We start from the raw sequence: 18,265 nt of genomic DNA on the forward strand, positions 1-18,265 counted from the left end.
ATCGTTAAGTTATTTGATAATTCGTTATAATTCAAAACAACATAACTTTATTATTTATAAAGAATATCTTATTATTTGTCTTATATTTTAATCAATTTAGGAAATATATATATATATAGGAAACTCCGGTATGCTTATATAAATATATCACTTATGATTGATTCACTTATGGAAATGAAAATATAAATGAGTTACTTTGTTATGATTTAAGAATATTTTTTTTCATTATTAAAAATGAGTAACAAACCAAACAACGTCAAGTAATTACTTTTATTTTAATACATGATACTTGTTTTATAGTTGTAAGTAATTAAAATAGATCACTTGATATTCGATTTAGTCAAACCAAGCATCGATTGTATGAGTCAAGTTCCAAAGTAGCGAGTACGAGACGGGTAACTAGTAGTTGTCTCCACTCCTATATCAAATACATCTAATCTCATTTACAAATGGGTTTAATCATGTTGTATAGGTCTGATGTAGGGCATGTTCAGTCCAGATTTCTGTCCGGTTTCGATTCAGGTTTTTCGGTTTATAAAAATTAGTTATCATATTGGAACCATATCTAATTTGGTTTGGTTTGGTTTCTATACTAGCGGTTTTCAGTTTATTCAAATTTTATACCAAAAAACCATAACTATATTTATCTTTTATAAAAATAAATAAATTATATGATTAGAAATCAGATTTATTAAAACATAAATATATATTCCTTACTCTAACTTTTAAATATAACATTTTCTGTTTTATTTAAAGAGTAAAATAAAATTAAAAATAGTAATACCATAATATTATTATATAACTATAATTTAGTACAAATAGTTACCAATAAATTGTTTTTAAAATATTTAATTTGATGAAAATTAGAAAAATAACTTTTTAACTTAAAACAACATAAGAAATTACTAAAACCAATTTTTAGTTATAAATATCTTAGTAATAAAATAAATTATGTATGTATTATTAACTTTAGTATAAATTTTATATATAAATATACTAATATATTTTAATCAATTTCTTCGGTTTGATCGGTTTATATACCAAACCATATACATATACTGCGGTTTCTTAAAATAACATTCATTAGGTTTATTCGGTACTACCAATTCCAATGTTTGGTTTGCTTTTAATTGGTTCAGTTCGCTTTTAATTGGTTCGATTTTACCGGATTGAACATTTAGTCTGATGTTTCTGAATCCGACTATAGTATAGACTTTGAAAAATAATATTATATAAATCATATGATTAGTTAATAATTTTTGATTTGAAATTAAACTAGCAGTATGACACAACCTAACAAAATAATAATATAAAAATTTCAGAAAAGAAATTTGCTAATGACTACATTAATATCATTAAATCATAATACGCCATCGGCCACTGGCATCCACTTAAGCTTCTTGAAGACGATGAACATTGATGAAATGTCTCGGAACCGTTGTCTCGTGTCGTCAGATATTCATCGTTCATTTTCGAAAGTAACTACACATGGCTGTTAGCGGCAATGACAGTTACTAAATAAATATTCATCGTTCATTTTCGAAAGCAAACCCTAATTCAACTTTCTCCTATCGCTGCGATCATCTCTCGCACCGGCGGTTATGGCTTTGAACAATCAACGAAGAGCGCCGAGACATCTCGCTTTGGGTCTGGCCGATCCTCAGATCATCGTTCCAGAAACTGCCTACGCCGAAGCCCAACAAAACAACCGTCGAAGCTTGATTGGTCGTGTTCTCTCCCCCAGAAGAGTGGATCTCCACGGGTTGCTTGACAGGCTCCCTCTGGACTGGCACGCCGATAGATCTCGATTGTGCGGCCGCATCATCGGCGGCGGGAAGTTCCAGTTCCTGTTCGAGACGGAGCGCGATCTGGAGATGGTTCTCTGGTCCGGTCCTTACACGTACGAGGGATGGCTCGTCGTGTTGCAGCGTTGGGAGGACGAACCAGGTCCCGATTTTCTGAAGTCGATCCCGATGTGGGTGAAGATTCGAGGGATCCCGGTTCGGTATTTGTCCGAAGGAACGGTTCGTGAGATTGTTAAGGGTATGGGTGAGGTAATGGAGGTTGAATTAGATGATAAGACTTTTGATGTGCGTTTCGTGCGTGCTCGCGTGGATGTTTCTGTGGAGACAAGACTGTGTTTCAAGAAAGTGGTTAGGTTTGAGTCCGGAGAGGTTAAGGTTGTGAGTTTGAGTTATGAGGACATTGCGTGTAACACAGCGCGGTTCAGGTTCTGTCGGAACTGTGGTGGTTTGAAGCATCTTAAAAAGTCTTGTACACTCGTTTGGGTTGATGTTCCTGACCCTAATGAGCGTGCTCTCTCCCCACCGCCTCCGGATGCTAGTTTTGATGGCTCTGCTGAGGACAATGGTGAAAGGGGAACTTCTTCGGGTACTTTGGAGGGAGAGCTCGAACCAGCGGGTGAAGATGTTGAGCACCAGCAGACGCAAGGTCTTGATGGGGTTGATGGAGGTGAGGGTAAGCAGGTGCAGTCTGAAATGGTTGGAACTTCAGCAGAAGGGTCTAAAAGGAAGTTTGAAGCAGTGGAGGAGGATGATGGTGTTCTGGAAAAGAGGATTCGAGGAAGCTCTAACGAAACAGAGGGTTTGGGGGTTAACCCCAAACCACTTGGAGAAGAATGATCTCATGAAGGTTATAACTGTCAGGGATCTAGGTTCGTAGACATTTTCTTGACAGTTTTCAATGTTTTTTTGGTGATCAAAAAGGCTGTGTTTTGTTTTCGGTAGAAGCAAGTAGAATAGAACAGTATGTACATAGTGGTACCATTTAATATGGGAAATGCTCGGGGTAATCGGTGTGGTGTATGTCGGATTGTCCACATAGTGTTTGTTTCATTACGGTCTCGTCTTTTGCTGGTTATATGAAAAAGACTCGTTATGACTGAGGTTATTATGATGCACTCTTTACATTATATATTAAATTATCAAAGTAGTTTGTTTAGTTACATGTTTTTTTTTGTCAACCTTATTAATAATAAAGCCCAAATGTACTTGAATTAGGCGTTAAACATGTATCCCGATTACAACTTTTGCTAAATTATATACGAAGATGAAGAGAGCTGAACTTGCTCACGAAAACATTGGAATGGATGGACATGTTTTTGATTTCTCTATGAAACTATTGGTTTGGATTTATTTTATCCTAAAAATACAAAAAGTCAAATAATTGATTTTATGACTTTACTTATTTTCTGTATGATTTTGTGATTTGTTTGAACTAGGTGTTTGCCTGTAATTTTGCGGGTAGTTATATTATATAAAGAAATATATATATATATATATATTATCTTTACATTGTTATAATTTTTGAATAATAATTAGAAATTAGAAATTTTAATTTTTAATTTCAAATATTTGGATAATAAAAAATTTCAGTGTATATTTTTAGAAGATATGTGAGATTTAAAACAGTTCAAAACCATAAATCTTAGCCATTAAAAATCTTTCTCTTACATAAAAGAATATTATAATTAATTCAGATAATTGGTTGTAGAATTACTTTATATTTTAGTTTAGCACATGAAAAACCGAAAATACTCTAGCTCTCAAGAAAAAAAAAAGTGATTTTTTGTGTATGTAATTCTAATATGACCAATACAATGATCAGAGACTTTTATCATGAAAGATCTTTTGTAAACGGTTTTGTGTGGGCTTTAAAAACATAAAATTTATTTCTATAAAAAATGCAATAGTATTTTATTTAATTATATATAAATAATTGATAAAAATAAAGAAATTGATCAAACATATATATCATTTCTCTAGTTCTACAATTAGTTACCATAAATCATTATTTGTAATATCATTTGTTTTATTTGGTAATTTTTATTAATTAGTTCTAGAGTTACCTTTTATTTTTGGATCTGATTAAAATAATAACTAATAAATGTTAACAACCAATCAAATTATAACTATTTTTTTAAACTTAACCTATTAAAGACACATAATGAAAAGTCAATTGAATGACTTCTCAATTAATATATATAGTAGGATTTATCTCTTTAAAACTAAGGATACATTTGGTCAAGGTAAATATAAAAACATGTATTAGGAAAATGGTAATTTAAGCAATTTTTCTTATAATTTGTTACAAATCACACTTTCTCACTCATTTTTTAATCTAGTGTTTAACATTAACTCAAATGAGTTAAGCAAACAAAATTTTCCTTAAATTATTCCTGATCATCACACTATTTTATCAAACACTAACTCTTAAAATATATTTTTATATACTGGAAATATTTAGTAAATAGTGAGAATTTGGAAGGATACTCTTAAAACATATTTGTTAAGTTTCTATAAACTTTGTTAAAACAATATTCGAATTTTAATCTAGATTTGCTCCAATTTATTTTCCAAATATTAGATTTGCTTCAATTTATTTATAAAATATTTTCAAAATATAAACAGATATTTAAATTTTGGAACAAAATCTGCCATATATAATATTTTCAAAATCTAGATTTGCTCCCATATATTTTCCAACTAAACTGAATATGCTTAAATTAAAATTTGAATTTTTTTTTGTTAGTTTATATCTTTCTATATGAAAAGATTTTGAAATTTAGATTTATTTAATTATGAAAAATATAATTTAGAAAATAATATTTAATTCTAATTTACATATACTATATAGCTCAGTACTACACAATCAAAAATAGGAGGAATATAAATTATGATTCATAGTAAATGTTGATTTGTATGTGGGATCAAAATGATTTTCTGGCATATGGTGCCAATTATATTATAAGACATATAGTTATGAATAAAATAAATTTAAGTAATAATTTTATGATATGTGTATTGGAAATATAAGATTTAGCAAATTACGGTTTAATTGTATATTTATATTGATGTGTTGATCGAGTTTTTTCATAAAATAGTTAAGTTCATAGAGAATATAACTTGTACACCATGAGGTTTGAGTTTCGATTCCCAGCAAAGACGTAGAATAATCGAGAAAAGACTTACCAGAGATCTTCAGCATGGCGCAAAGAGTACCATCAGAAATGGATCTCATACGGCGGCTTCGGAGTGATGCAGTCAGACCTAAATCCTCATAAGACAAGTAGATTTTTCAGTTTTAATATCGTCTATGTAATATTTCTCGTAGTTTGTAATAGCATAACTGATAAAAAAAATAGAACATAACCTGTACGTAATGATAGTTTATATTTACGTTTTGTGGATTCAAATATTGTGACGTACAAATCTTGTTTTCTTAAGTTTGATAGCTTTAGTGTTCTTTTCTTCTTATTGTATTATCTTGTTATTCTTCTATCTGTTCATCCGCTTCCTTTGATTTGCTCCTCCTTCTTCATCAGATTTTCTTGTTCTTCGTCCTGCTCATACTTCATCCAATTCTCTTGTTCTTTGTCTATATGTTCATCCTTTTTCAATGTACAAATTTATGCGGTTACAAAAAAATATGAAAAACACAAAAGTAGAACTACAACCCAGAAAATAATTTTGCCACCTTCTATCATCACGGGAGTGTAACTTGGTATGACTAAAACTCTAGTTATACCAAGTTATATCTCGACTAATGAGATCTAAAATTTGAAATTTGAATTTGAAGGATATAACATAGGGGCAAAAATGAATTCTATTAATTCATTAAGAGTATGTGAGATTAAGTAAAAGTAAATTAAATTAAATTTTACTATTAAAAGAATTTGTGAAAATGACACCAAAACTTGAGGTACCCCATTTTCCAAAGGTGTACTCCCAAAATTAATTCATTTAGTATCATTTAATATGACTTTTGGTTATGTCATGAGTTTTATGTTGGGCCTTTTTGTGTATGCTTCAATAGTTTATACACTTTCTCTTAGATTTTCTCAAAACATTATTTGCTTAATATTTAATTATATTTTCGTCTTTTCAGTTAAATAGTTTTTGTAATAGATTTTCACTATAGTTAAATAAAACTTTCAATTTATTTCATAAGTAATAATAACCATAAAATTTACATATATTGATATAAAATTGTTTTCTCTTTTTATATTTTGACAATTATGGACATTTTGGTCCACCTTCTTGGGTCTTCCAGTTGTTATAACAAGGACATTCTTGTTTATTTCCGTATGTTCCTGATGGTACACACAAACATTTCTTACAACATTGGTTGCAATACATCAAACAAGCACTCTTGTGGGATGTCGCTGAACATCGAACATCACATGCCGCCGGACAATCTTTACAGAAATATACAATATTATTAAATATATTAAAAAATATTTTAATCAACTATTTATCATTTTATTGAAAGTATATAAAATTTTAAATGATATTACCTCCAATTTTTACAGAACCCTCTCCTCCTTCCTGCAAATAGTGTTGTGTTAATTAGAAACGATGCATTTTGTTTATTCTTATAATAACTGTTTTTTTGATGTTTAAAAAATATAAATACCGTGTGGATAGACTCTGATGAATATTCTAATTCATTTGCCTGAAAAAAAAGAACAATATTTATGAATGTCATCAGTTTACAAATTAATAGAAGGTTAACAGTTTTTCTTGCAATCTTACATTGGAAAACTGAGTAGCAAACAAAAAGCTGAATACAATCAAGACTGTAATGAACTTAGTCATTCTATTGTTTTTTCTTTGATTTTTTGTTGTTGTTGTTGATGTATTTGCATGTCAATGTTAAACCTATTTATAACCAAAAAATATCTAATAGATTAAATTAGTTGCCATAATTTGCTTTCTTTGGTGCTACAATAAAAAACAATGTAGTAATATTTTGTTTGTTTATTGAAATGAAAGCTTAGATAAACCTTAATTTAAAGATACTATTCAATATATCATTAATTAATTTCCTAACTGAACGTTGTGAGTCAAAATATTTGCTAGTCAATACAAAAAATACATTATTTTCTTTTCACACTCAACATTTGTAAAATATCTAGATTTTATTCTATAGAAGGTCCATTAGTGGTTTAAACAACATTACTAGATTTCATATTTTATTGGTAAATTTATGAACTCTTCCGTTTACTCAGGCTATCGGTTTTTGGCTCGGCTCCAGTTTTTTTTTGTTTTGTATTGATTTGATTCCAGTTCAGTTATGGTTTTCAGTTTTTTGGTTCAAGAAAACGGTTCAACTATTTATCAATTTGAGTTTAGTTTTGGTTTTTGGTTTGGTTCATATAGCAATGTTTAGAACCCGATAAAATTATGAGTTCAATTCGGCTTGGTTCGATTTCTGTTTTCGCATATTTCGTACAACCAATTTTATATTTGATAAATAAGTGAGTTAGAAAATTTAATGATATATTTTATATAAAAAATATGAAGTGTATTATCATATTAAAACCGTTGTAAATATTCATATAATAATTACAGAATATTCTAAGTATTTTAATGTTATAACTATGAATTTTGTAAATACTTTTTCAATGATAAAATATAAATCAATACAATGGCCATATTACAATGTAAAATATATTTTTATATACTGGAAATATTTAGTAAATAGTGAGCATTTGGAGGGATATTCTGAAAGCATATTTGTTAAGTTGCTATAAACCTTGTTAAAGCAATATTAAAATTTTAATAATAAAGATCTCAATCTAGAGTTGCTCCGATTTATTTTCAAAATATTACATTTGCTTGAATTTATTTTAAAAAATATATGTTTAAAATATAAACAGATGTTCAAATTTTGGCACAAAATATGCCATCTATAATATTTTCAAAATCTAGATTTACTCCCATATATTTTCCAACTAAACTGAATATGCTTAAATTAAAAGTTTGATTTTTTTTATTTGTAAGTTTATATCTTTCTATGTGAGTTTTTTTAAAATTTAGATTTATTGAATTATGAAAATTTTAATTTAGAAAATAATATTTAATTCTAATTTACAGTAAATGTTGATTATTACATTTTGTAATAATTAGTTTAATTCTTGATATTTGATTTTATTATAACAAAGTGAAAACATATTTACAAAATCAACACTTTTATATTATTAAATTATATGCCAATACTATTTTCAAATTTTAAATTAATAGCAATAATTTTTTTAATGATAAATAGTTATGTTGTAAATAAAGTTATACTATAAATTGTCTTATAATATTATAAAATATCATTCTATTACTAAAACATATTGAAAGATAAGTAAAATATTTATAATAAGAACTAATATATTGTTAATAAATTTAGTTTTTTTACATTTTGTAATAATTAGTTTGTAGATATTTGTTTTTCTTATAACAAAATGAATAACATATCAAATATTCTGATCTATCCAACATGTATTCCGTCATTCAGTCAATTTTATAAAAAATGCAGCTTAATTTTTCTCCAGTTTAATTTTTCCACAGCTTAGGGGCTGTTCGTTTCTTCATCTATCATCTCCATTCAACTGTTTCATCTATGTGATTCATCCAGATTTTAAGAGGTTGTTAGTTTCTCCATCCAAATGAGCCATTTCGATGAATTTATGTTCGTTTCTTTATTTTTATTTCCATCTAGATGAGTTTAATAAACAAATTACAAAATACCATTGTTTTGATTTAATCATACTTTTTATTAATTTTAGCTATACTAATTTTTATTATTTAGTCTAAAATATTTTTATACTGAACTTATTTTTAAATTAGCATTTTGGCAGTTTTATGTTTTCGGTTTTGGCGGGAACACTTTTTGCGGTTTTGGTGGAAAAATGCGTTTTGGCGGATTTGGCGGTAAAACGAGTCTTGCGGTTTTGGTGAGAAAACGCGTTTTTGCGGTTTTGGCGAAAAACACATTTTTGAGGTTTTGGCGAAAAATCTGTTATTCGTTTTGGGCGGGAAAACGCATTTTGCAAGAAAACACATTTTGGTGGAAAATGCGTTTTTGCGGTCTTGGCGAGAAAACACTTTTTGCGGGAAAAGCCGTTTTGGCAGGAAAACACGTTTTTTTTTGTTGGCGGAAAAATGTGTTTTTGGTTTTGGTGGGAAACTCGTTTTTATGGTTTTGGCGGGAAAACAAGTTTTTGCAGTTTTGGCAAAAAAGACGTTTTTACAAATCTGATGGGAAAACACATTTTTGTGGTTTTGACGGAAAAGCGCATTACTGCGGCTTTTGCGAGAAAACACGTTTTTACGGGAAAGTGTGTTATGCGATTTTGGCGGAAAAGTGCTTTTTGACAGTCTTGATGAAAAAATGTGTTTTGATGTGAAAGTGCATTTTTGTGGTTTCGACGAGAAAATGTGTTTCAGCGGGAAAGTGCGTTTTTGACGAAAAATGCAACTTCGGCGGAAAAATTGCGTTTTGTGGTTTTGACAAAAAAAACGTTTTGTGATTTTTGTGGGAAAATGTGTTTTGTGGTTTTGTCATTTTTCATGAGTAACAAAATTATATTAGGTTTAAGTTTGTAATTTGTAAATTATATAGGGGTATAATAGACACTATACCATTTTGAGAGAACCATCTTGATCCAGATGGTCCAATTTGAATCAGCCAGCTCATTTTCAAAATTAAGCCTAAATTTTTAAATTCATCCAAATGAGCCATCCAAATGACTTGTACTTTTTATGTCTAAGCGAACAAAATTCCCATCTCCATCCAGATGACTCATCTGGATGGAGAAACGAACCAACCCCAATCTTTTCAGCGATTAAGCCATGGTGACCAATAATAGCTTATACTAAGATAAGACATGCGCCTTACGCATGGTGAATTTATATGAAAATTATTTAAGAAATATCGTATGGGAAAATAAAATTTATATTCTTGATCGAATTAATATTTTTGACCCTTGAACCATTTTTAACAATTTTTTTGTTAATTACATAATTTGTTTACAAATAAGCTAATCCCACTTTTAAAAATATTTTAGGTCAAAAAGTCACTTATCGTATAAGGACTTAACGTTTAGGCCGAAGAATCTCAGGCCTACTATTTGGTTACAATGAAACTATGTCAGCTCGATTTTATATCATGATTTAGCCATTTAAAAGTTAATTATGATTATGAGAAGCTTACGTTCACCTGTCAATCTGCGCCCTCTGTAGAATGAAAATATAATCCTAGTTAGAGATCTAGGAATATGTTCATTAGATCTATTTTTTTTTAAAAACACACATGAATCAAGGTTGTGACTTCTGTTTTAATATATAAGATATATATTTTTGGAATATTATTTCATTTTTCAAAATCGTAACTATATATATAAAGATTAGTAAAATATTGTTTTATTGTCATATTCAAAAATACTGTAACATTTCACAAATTTAGAAAGTTTTTAAAAAATTAAATTTTTCGCTTCATAGATTTATATTATCGAGTATATAATTAAACATTTGGTTTTGTTTAATTTTTAAAATAAACTATATAGTTTAGATTTTTTTTTATTAGTTTAAGGTAGTAAAGATTAATCATTTTTAGATAATATGATTTTTGTTATTTAAAAAAAAAACTTTATAATTTTAAAAGTTAACATCGACAAATATTTAACACATAGAGGTATAGTATTACAACATTAAATTACTATTTATAAATCCAATGGATAGCCCAATAAAAATTTTTTGTAGACCCAAAATTTAAATGATAAGATTAGAGATTAAATGTAACATGATTTTTTAGGAATAAGTCCATTAGGTCCTTTTTTTAAGAAAACCACACATGAATCAAGGTTGTGACTTCTGTTTTAATATATAAGATTATGTCATTGATTGTATTATTAACGGTGAAAATATCCTAGATGATAATCCGCCCCCTGCACTTAGTGAACTTTTGTAAAAAATATATTGTACTTAAATATTATAAACAATATACATGTTACCAATAACTTTTTTTTACATTTGATTAGAAGTAGACATTTGAGTACCATTTGATTTGATTCGGATCTTTGAGGATTTGCTTCGGTTCGGATCTTTGCGGGTTTGGGTTTGGATAACCTACTTATTTATTTTTCAAAAACCAAAGTTCATATATACTTTAACTATTCAAAAACTAAAAATAAAAACAAAATAAAACATATAAATTTGAATTATGTATGCCAAAATACTTAAACTTAACATAAAAATTAGTTTAACTTAAATATTTGGATAAGAAATCAATAGATATTTTAAGTACTTTAGGTATTATAATTATTTTTAGCTATTTTAAACATGTACTTATAACTATTTATATATATTTTTAAGTATTTTGGCCAACTTAAAAATATTTTTTATATTTTTTAGATATTAAATTTTAAAATAATTAATATATTTAAGTATATAAATCTTGTTCAAATATATTCGGATACCTAAAATAAGTTTTGCCGCCACGTAAGCAAAATTAGCATTTCAATTACGTGATAACTCAGTATGATACCTTTTTATTTACTACAAAAATTACATGTTAGAATTTTTTAAATATTTTTTATTAGTATCTCATATATATTAATTGAGAAATATTTGAAAAGATTTAACCACAATTTTGTAATAATTAAAAAATACATCTTGCTTATGTGTCAATCAATTAGGTAGTTAATTAGTCATACGTGTCAGCCTCACATTAAAATTGAAAAACATGTTGGTCCAATTCAATTTTTATATCTCATTAGAAACATTTAATACCAACTATATGATATCAGATGATATTGGATATTTATTATATATTATTTCCTTAAATAAAACCTATGAAATTACCTAATGTGATTATGATATATATAGTAATTAATGTTTTTAAATAATGAAGATTTGCTAATAATCTATATGCTTTCTATCATTTTGTTTAATTCTTTATTATTAAAATAAATCACACAATTACATTAATCATATATTAAAATTTTCGATTTTTTTGTATATGTCGTATTTTGAATTTTTCAAAACGAGTATAAATTACTAAAACTGTTAAAAGTCTCACATAAAGTTTTGTGATCAATGTTTAAATTATTTTCTATAATAAGATACAATGATAATAAAATCATATAAATAAATAATTTTATTTTAATAGATGTTTATGTTAATATATATATATATATATATACTTCATATCGTTTAAATTTAATTATATATCATATATGATAGATAAGATTGTTTTTTTGTTTTTTTTATTCTAAAATGATTGCGAATAAACAAGAGCGGTCATTTGATTTATATGTGCAAGACAATTTATTACATAATAGTAATTGATTTCTTAGTTATTTAATATATAATTATTTCATAATATGCAGAAAATTATAAAAATAAGTATTTATTCTGCACAAGACGTAGATCTTAACCTAAGTATGTATCTCTTTAATAATTTTGAATCTTAAACATTTTATAAACCTGAGACCAAAATAAAAGAAAGAAGGACAATAAACTAAAAAATTAATATTTATATCGAGCAATAATCAAAATGACACAAAAAGGAGAAACTATCGAAGATAGATAGGATTGACACGTGAACGTAAACTTCTCATAACCATAATTAGCTTTTAAATTTCTAAATCATGATATAAAACCGAGCTGACATAGTTTCATTGCAACCTAATAGTAGACATGAGATTTTTCGGCTTAAATGTTAGGTTTTTATGGGATAAATAATTTTTTGATTGAAAATATTTAAAATGGGATCAGTTTATTAGTAAACAAGTTATGTAATTAATAAAAAGACTTTAGAAAATTGTTTAAGAGCCAAATATATTAATTCGATCAATAATATAAATTTTTTTTTATATAATATTTTTTAAATTATTTTTATATACATTTACAAGGTAAAACCGCATGTATTATCCTAGTATACCTTATATGAGAAGCGTTTCATTTCGGTAGGTGAGTAACCGTGTAAGTAATCTAACTCGGCCCGAATTTATAACAAACCAAATGTCGAACCAATTTAACAAAAAGAAATACCAAAAGAACCGGTACCAAACCGATAAAGAATCCAGAAACTACCATTATGGGAAAGAGGAAAGTCACACGAAGACGGCGTTTGGAACCTTTAAAATATAATGCACACCATTAATCTTCTTCATTGTCTCTTGGCCTTTGGCTTCTGTAAGGGAGAGATCTCTCTCCAGATCTCTTGTTGGCTGCGCGGGTTTCTCTGCTAAGCTCACCACCATGACTCATATCCTTGTCTATTCGTTTGAACTTCTCTTTGTTCCAATCTTTTCTTATATCTCGATTAATTGTTCTTTAGGTTTGTTCCATGTCGAACCTCATAGTTCTTGAATTGGGTTTTGCGTGTTCTACAAGTCTGAAATTTCTTGGCATTTTATCAAATTTTAGGGTTTTATTATTAGATCAGCAATTGTCTTTGGTTTCTCCGTGTGAATCTTCTAAGCAGATCTGATCTTGGGAGTGATGTTACTCTAATACTTGTGTTGATAAGAAGCAAATTAGTTTTGTTTTCTTTGACTATATGGGTTTGTGTTCACGAGGAAGCCAGAGAGAGCGAGACCGTGAAAGGGCTCAAGCTCGTGCCGGAGGCAAGGGAAAGACCAAAGACGATGGTTTAACTCCAGAGCAACGCCGTGAAAGGTGACCAGATTCGTATTGGCCTTTGAATCCAATTTCTGGAGGGTTATTAAATTCCTTAATTTGTGTGTTTATATGGTTAGGGATGCAAAAGCATTGCAAGAGAAGGCGGCGAAGAAAGCTGCTCAAGCTGCAGGAGCAGCTACTTCCGGAGGAGGAGGCAAAGGAAACAATAATAAGAAATGATTTGTGTTTTTGTAACTTTCTTTCTTTTGAAATTGGGTATTGTTTGTGTGTTGAGCTGTGCTTTTTAATGACTTGATTGTTTGTGGTGTGAGGTGTTTTACCCTCTTTTAATGGAATCCATTTTCCATTTGAACATGACACTTTGAGAATACTAAGACAGTATATTTTTCTAAACCTCATGTGATAATCAAACGACCTGTCATTTTACATAGCATGTGTAAACAACCTTCCTCTTTTAAAGGTTTTCATAGTAGTATGATATTTGAAGTATTAAGTAACGATGTGCTTTATGTTGGGGGTCGAGATATCATCTCTTCATGTGTCCCAATGATTACACATTCTGGCCAGACATAAGCTCATGATTACTTGGCAGCAATCTCACTCCGTAGTCGGGGACTGGTAATCAATACCATTGCACCGCTATATTGCAGGTTAAACTACATCATGTTGATACGTTTATGTTTTCTGTGGAGTATTGTCACATTAGGCCTTGGGCCGCTAACGGGCCTAGAATAAAAACGCAATGACCGCACGGCCCAAAGTTTATAACGGGAGAAGGTTAAGTTGTTACGCCTAACGGCCATAACAACTAGTTCATCGTCTATCTCGAAACAGAGGAGAGGAGAGAGAAAGCGAAGAACAGAGAGCAGAGTTACAGAGATTGAGAGAAGAGAGAGAAGGGAGAGAGTACGAGAGCGGAAGGAGAAACCGATCAAGAACAGAGAGATCCAGTAGTGATCACAGCTCTTGCGATCGAGGTGTTTCTCCGGGTCATTCTACGCGTCTTCGTCATCGGAGGTGTCGGAGGTTGATAGCGAGTTATCTCCATCGTAGTCACTCTCGTAATCTTCTCCGAAGAGTTCTCGGTACATTCTTTTGTAGTACCTGCGCATAAACAAGATCAGGTGAGATCTTGAGCTGTTGTATCGCCATTGATCAATAGTGAAGTGCATGAGAGTTTTGTTCTCTCCCCAGTCAGTAGGAAACGAAGACTGGGTAAACAATTGCTTGTGTTGTTTGCGTTGATTCGATTAACAGGTTCATCACTAGTTAAGGTCAAGATTGAATTGATAATCAACTAGGTGAACTGGATCAAGATCGGAATCGAACCTAGTCTGATACCTTAACAAATGGTATCAGAGCCAGGTTCTCTGGTAAAGAGAACTAGGTTCACGCAGCGGTGAAGCTGTGACTCAAGCGAAGGTTGGTTGCTGAGGGATTTGGTGTGTGTGGGAAGTGTGATTGTTTGCAGAGGCTATCATGGAATCGGTTCACGGGAAGTTTGAGATGGAGAAGTTTGATGGATCTGGTGACTTCGGTATGTGGAAGTTTAAGATGCAAATGCAGCTGGAGCTGCAGGGGCTGGGACACATCTTGACTGAAACAGCTAGTTCTACTAAAGTAGAAACTACAGATGATAGTGACGATGTCACTGATAAGGAAGTTAAAGTAGATCCTCTGGCTAAAGAAAAGGATACTCGAGCCAGAAACCTTATCTGCTCAAGCCTCACCAACATGGTACTAAGAAAAGTAATGAGAGAAGCAACCGCCATGGGGGTGTGGAGAGCACTTGAAGCAGATTATCAGACAAAGACCTTGCCTAACAGGATCTACTTGAAGCAAAGTTTTGCGAGCTACAGGATGATTGAAAGTAAGAGCATTGAAGAGAATCTCGATGTTTTCTTGAAACTGGTGGATGATCTTGCGAGCCTAAACATTCAAGTCTCTGACGAAGATCAAGCAATACAGATTCTAACTAGTCTGCCACCACAGTATGACTCTCTTGTTCACACACTAAAGTATGGAAATGGCAAAGAAACATTGACGATAAAAGAAGTTACCACGTCAGCTTATGCAAAGGAAGCGGAGCTAAAAGAGAAAGGCTTGCTAAAACGCTCCAAGACTGATGCAGAAGGACTTGTAGTTTCCAGAGGAAGAACTGACAAGAGATCAGGAAAAGGTGGGAGGTTTAGATCGAAAAGTAAAGATTTTAGATCAAAGTCTAAAGGCAAAGGCCATCAGAAGACTAGAGAGTGTTGGATCTGTGGCAAAGAAGGTCATTTCAAAAGAGAATGCCCTGAGAGAAAAGATCAAAGATCTCAGAATGCGGCAAATGTGGCTCAGGACAAAGAATATCCTATGGTCCTAACTGCAAGTGTTCATGACACTAAGTCTGAGTGGATTCTAGACTCGGGATGTACCTTTCATATCACACCAAATCGAGAAGTGTTATTTGATTTTGTAGAAGAAAATGGAGGCAGAGTGTTAATGGGCAACAATACGTTCAGTGAAGTTCACGGGTATGGAAAGCTGAAGATTGTAAACCCAGACAAGTCTACGGTGATTCTAACTGAAGTTAGATACATGCCTACCATGGGGCGAAACCTCATATCGTATGGTCAGCTTGAGAAGTGTGGCTGTACATATAGGGGAGAAGGCTTTAAAGTCGTGTTCTTTAAAGATGGAAAACGAGTTCTTTCAGGTAGCTACAAAGACGGGCTCTATTATCTTGATGGTACAGTGGATAAGGCTGAAGCAAATGTAGCAAAGACAGCAGAAAATCTGACAAATCTTTGGCACTCAAGATTGGGACATATGAGCTTAAAGAATATGAATTTTCTGGTGAAGAATGGGTATTTGAAAGAGAAGGAGGTTCACACATTGGATTTCTGTGAGAACAGTGTTCTTGGAAAAACTCATAAGTTACCATTCCCTACAGCTAAACACGCTACAACAGAGACGCTTGCTTATGTTCATAGTGATCTGTGGGGTTCAGTGTCTAATACGGAAAGCTTATCGGGTTGCAAGTACTTCCTAACGCTAATAGATGACTTCTCAAAGAAAGTTTGGATCAGGTTCTTAAGAACTAAGGATGAGACTTATGAGAATATTTCAGAATGGAAGAAGCTTGTTGAGACTCAGACAGGAAAGAAGGTTAAGTGTTTACGCACAGATAATGTCTTGAGTTCTGCAACAATCTGATGGATACTATGTGTAAGGAAGCTGGATTAAGAGACATCCAACGTGCGCATACACTCCACAGCAAAATGGAGTAGCAGAAAGAATGAACAGGACAATAGCAGATAAGATTCGTTGTATGCTAGCAGAATCAGGGCTTGAGAAGAAGTTTTGGGCAGAAGCAGCTGCTACAGCAGTCTACTTGATAAACCGTACTCCTAGTGCTTCAATTGAGTTTAAAATTCCCGAAGAAGTGTGGTCTGGAGTTAAGATGGAGTTTGGTCATCTCAGGAGGTTTGGTTGCGTGGCTTACGTTCATACTGTACAAGATAAAATGAGTCCAAGGGCGTTGAAAGGCATTTTCATGGGTTATCCTCAAGGAACAAAAGGATATCGAGTGTGGCTAATAGAGGAAGGAAAATCTACCATCAGTAGAAATGTTGTGTTTGACGAGAAGACTTTATATAAAGAATATAAAGGAAAGGGGGTTGCAAGCGACCCCAAGACAAGAAAGGTGACTTTCAAAGCTGATTTGATTCAAGGTCCTACTCAGAAAAATTCTATCTTTGAGGTGGGGTCATCTTCAGAATCAGGGAACACCGGTGAAGGTGGAGTTACTTCAGGTCAGAGAAGAAACTCAGATTCAGAAGAAAGTGAAGAAGAATCAGAAGGTCAGGAGGAATCGCTAGATGACTACTTGCTTGCTAGAGACCGAGTAAGAAGACAGACTAAGCCTCCGGCTATGTTTGAGAGTGGAGACTTCGTGGCTTATGCGTTAACATGCGCTGATGACATTGTGACTAATGAGCCTAAGTCGTTAGCGGAAGCGAAACAAAGCAAAGATTGGGATAAGTGGAATGCTTCTATGAAAGAAGAAAAGGCTTCTTTAGACAAGAATCACACTTGGGATATCGTTGACAGACCCCTTAGACAAAGAGTCATTGGGTGCAAGTGGATTCACAAACTAAAGGAAGGTATTCCAGGGGTTGAAGATCCTAGATACAAGTCTAGATTGGTTGCGAAAGGTTTTACTCAGGTAGAAGGGGTTGACTACAATGAGATTTTTGCACCCGTGGTCAAGCATGTGTCTATTAGGATCATCCTATCCTATGTGGTAAACGTTGATGCTGAGCTAGAGCAAATGGATGTCAAAACGGCATTTCTCCATGGAAACCTAGATAAAACAATCTACATGGAACAACCAGAAGGGTTTGTGAAGAAGGGAGATGAAGGAAAAGTGTGCCTTCTAAGGAAGTCCCTATACGGGTTAAAGCAATCTCCCAGACAATGGAACTTAAGGTTTGATTCGTTCATCAAGACGCTTGGGTTTATAAGGTGTGTTAAAGACCATTGCGTGTACATGAAGAAGTTGAAGACAGGAGATTGCATCTATCTACTTCTATACGTGGATGATATGTTGATTGCTGCTAAAACCAAGAAGGATATTCAGGTTTTGAAGAAACGTTTGAGCACTGAATTTGAAATGAAGGATCTTGGAGCGGCCTCAAGGATTCTAGGAATGGATATTGTAAGGGACAGAGAGAAGGGACTACTTAAGCTGACACAGAATAGATACATTGGTCAGGTGCTTAAAACGTTCAGAATGGAGTTTTGCAAACCGGTGATCACTCCCACAAACTCTCAGTTTA

The 18,265-nt window shown here is 31.7% G+C and overlaps 3 protein-coding genes and 1 long non-coding RNA gene across 4 annotated transcripts; 2 read left to right on the forward strand and 2 right to left on the reverse strand.

Annotated features, from left to right (window-relative positions):
• The first annotated feature begins 1,365 nt into the window (after positions 1–1,365).
• On the forward strand, positions 1,366–2,903 carry LOC103831922. Its single transcript, XM_009107871.2, has one exon. It carries the CDS (start codon positions 1,602–1,604, stop codon positions 2,640–2,642), a length of 1,041 nt encoding a protein of 346 aa, XP_009106119.1. The 5' UTR covers positions 1,366–1,601; the 3' UTR covers positions 2,643–2,903.
• Positions 2,904–4,419: 1,516 nt separating this feature from the next.
• On the reverse strand, positions 4,420–10,165 carry LOC103831931 (gibberellin-regulated protein 12-like). Its single transcript, XM_009107883.2, has 4 exons — positions 6,555–10,165; positions 6,436–6,474; positions 6,317–6,347; positions 4,420–6,217 (listed from the first exon to the last, which is right to left on the reverse strand). Exons 1-4 carry the CDS (start codon positions 6,615–6,617, stop codon positions 6,036–6,038), a joined length of 315 nt encoding a protein of 104 aa, XP_009106131.1. The 5' UTR covers positions 6,618–10,165; the 3' UTR covers positions 4,420–6,035.
• A 1,180-nt stretch (positions 10,166–11,345) lies between these two features.
• On the reverse strand, positions 11,346–12,953 carry LOC117128931. Its single transcript, XR_004452373.1, has 2 exons — positions 12,736–12,953; positions 11,346–11,395 (listed from the first exon to the last, which is right to left on the reverse strand). It is a non-coding gene; the product is annotated as an uncharacterized LOC117128931 (long non-coding RNA).
• LOC103831942 (small EDRK-rich factor 2) lies at positions 12,847–13,832 on the forward strand. Its single transcript, XM_033281894.1, has 3 exons — positions 12,847–13,062; positions 13,373–13,475; positions 13,556–13,832. Exons 1-3 carry the CDS (start codon positions 13,056–13,058, stop codon positions 13,656–13,658), a joined length of 213 nt encoding a protein of 70 aa, XP_033137785.1. The 5' UTR covers positions 12,847–13,055; the 3' UTR covers positions 13,659–13,832.
• The last annotated feature ends 4,433 nt before the right edge of the window (positions 13,833–18,265 follow it).

This window comes from Brassica rapa, chromosome A01 (assembly GCF_000309985.2).
Source record: "Brassica rapa cultivar Chiifu-401-42 chromosome A01, CAAS_Brap_v3.01, whole genome shotgun sequence".
Lineage (NCBI taxonomy): Eukaryota > Viridiplantae > Streptophyta > Magnoliopsida > Brassicales > Brassicaceae > Brassica > Brassica rapa.